This window comes from Atta colombica, unplaced genomic scaffold (assembly GCF_001594045.1).
Source record: "Atta colombica isolate Treedump-2 unplaced genomic scaffold, Acol1.0 C709736, whole genome shotgun sequence".
NCBI lineage: Eukaryota > Metazoa > Arthropoda > Insecta > Hymenoptera > Formicidae > Atta > Atta colombica.
The window spans coordinates 1-1,692 of NW_017259002.1; the positions used below are offsets into that span (position 1 = coordinate 1).

Here is a 1,692-nt window from a genome sequence, read left to right on the forward strand (position 1 = left end):
TTTGATTTCATTATAAATGTGAAAGTCAGAGGTATCTTGTTACTGACAATTTTTAATTCCCGTTTACTATTGCGGAAAAAAGTTACTATTGCGGTATATAACACGGCAGGGTATTCCTTAAGCAGATGCTAAGGTCTTTATTAGATATGCTTCTTCTTCTTGAAATCGACAATGATGGGAAGGATACTCAAGGGTCCTTCCTTTTATCTAATTAATTTACTTAGTGTAATTATTAATTTTTTAATCTAGTTTACATTGTTCACTTCGGCCTAGCGACAAGCTATCATAGAGATTGCAATTGAGATTGCGTTCTATTACTTACTACAAGAAAATAAAAAATTTACGTTACAAACATTTTACAAAACCTTAAAAATTTTAATTATAAAGTTTGGTTGGTGATAGAAAACAGAATTCCCTACATTAACTTAACATCGACGAATATATATCTCTCTGGTTAAACGCTACCAACGCTACGCTAGGATCGTTCATGGAGTTTGCTAACGCTATCGTGCTATTGGCTCTAAAAACAGCGTTGGTAGTATTTGCATCCGCATAGCGCGAATAGTGTTTTATAAGATTTCACCGCCATCAGTTGTCATCAACTGGCGATTACGGATCTATTTGATGACTACACAGTTATAACTGATTGCTGATGAAATCTTCTGTTACGATGTATGTATGGAAATTGAAGAAGGACAGAATGCATGGCAGTTTATAAACACTGAGGTAAACGTTGCATACGTATAAGAAGCCCGTAAGTTACAATATTTTGATTAACATATAAAAACGTTTGTATTTTAGTTTTTGAGCTTTAAGATTTTTTTCCTTATTGTTAATATATGCTATTATTAGATATGTGTTTAGCAATAAACTGAAAAATAAAGTTATATAATCATTTAATTATACAACACAATTACAAAATATATACACATAATCATATAACAATATAAAGTTTAATAAAATATATAATAAACATATATTTTCAATCGATATTAGATCTTATTTAAAAAAATTATTTTTTAGGCAATCATGACCGTAATAAAATATATCTTGCTCTTAACAGAGATTTTATTGCTTATACTGAAATTTTTATATTATATTTTCCACGATATATACACATTAATAAGACCAATAAAGAAAAAGAGCGTAGCTAATGAAATCGTTTTGGTGCGTATAAAAATTTTAATATATACACAGTTTATAAAAAAAAATATGTATATTCTATGTGATTTACCTAAGCTTTGTAATTTTTTTCTAATTCTTTCTGAAATTTTTTCCATAATTGAATTTCAACAAATTAATATTTTCTTTAACAAATGTTTTCACATTTATCTTATCTATCTTTTTTCATTACTATAAATAATAAATATTATTTCAAAAAATGTCATGTAAACATAGATAGAAAGATTTGTATTCTAGACTTTAAACTGAGACACTCTATTTAATACATTTGTTTTCATTTACATTTGTTTAATAAAATACGTATTTTATTAAACAAAAGTTCATTATTTCATTTTAAAGCAAGATGAAAATTTGAAATTATGCTATTTTAAACGAAAAGTTAATATGTCATAATTATAATTTAAATTGTATTTATATATTATCATAGATAACGGGCGCAGGTCATGGTATCGGAAAGGAATTAGCGATTGGTTATGCTTCGTTAGGAGCAACAGTAGTATGTTGGGATAT

At 27.1% G+C, this 1,692-nt stretch overlaps 1 protein-coding gene across 1 annotated transcript; it reads left to right on the forward strand.

Annotated features, from left to right (window-relative positions):
• Window positions 1-608: 608 nt before the first annotated feature.
• On the forward strand, window positions 609-1,682 carry LOC108692936 (short-chain dehydrogenase/reductase family 16C member 6-like; the record flags this gene model as incomplete). Its single annotated transcript, XM_018201939.1, has 3 exons — window positions 609-726; window positions 1,024-1,167; window positions 1,610-1,682. Coding segments are annotated over exons 1-3 (265 nt in total), but the record flags the coding sequence as incomplete, so codon positions are not given.
• Between the last annotated feature and the right edge of the window lie 10 nt (window positions 1,683-1,692).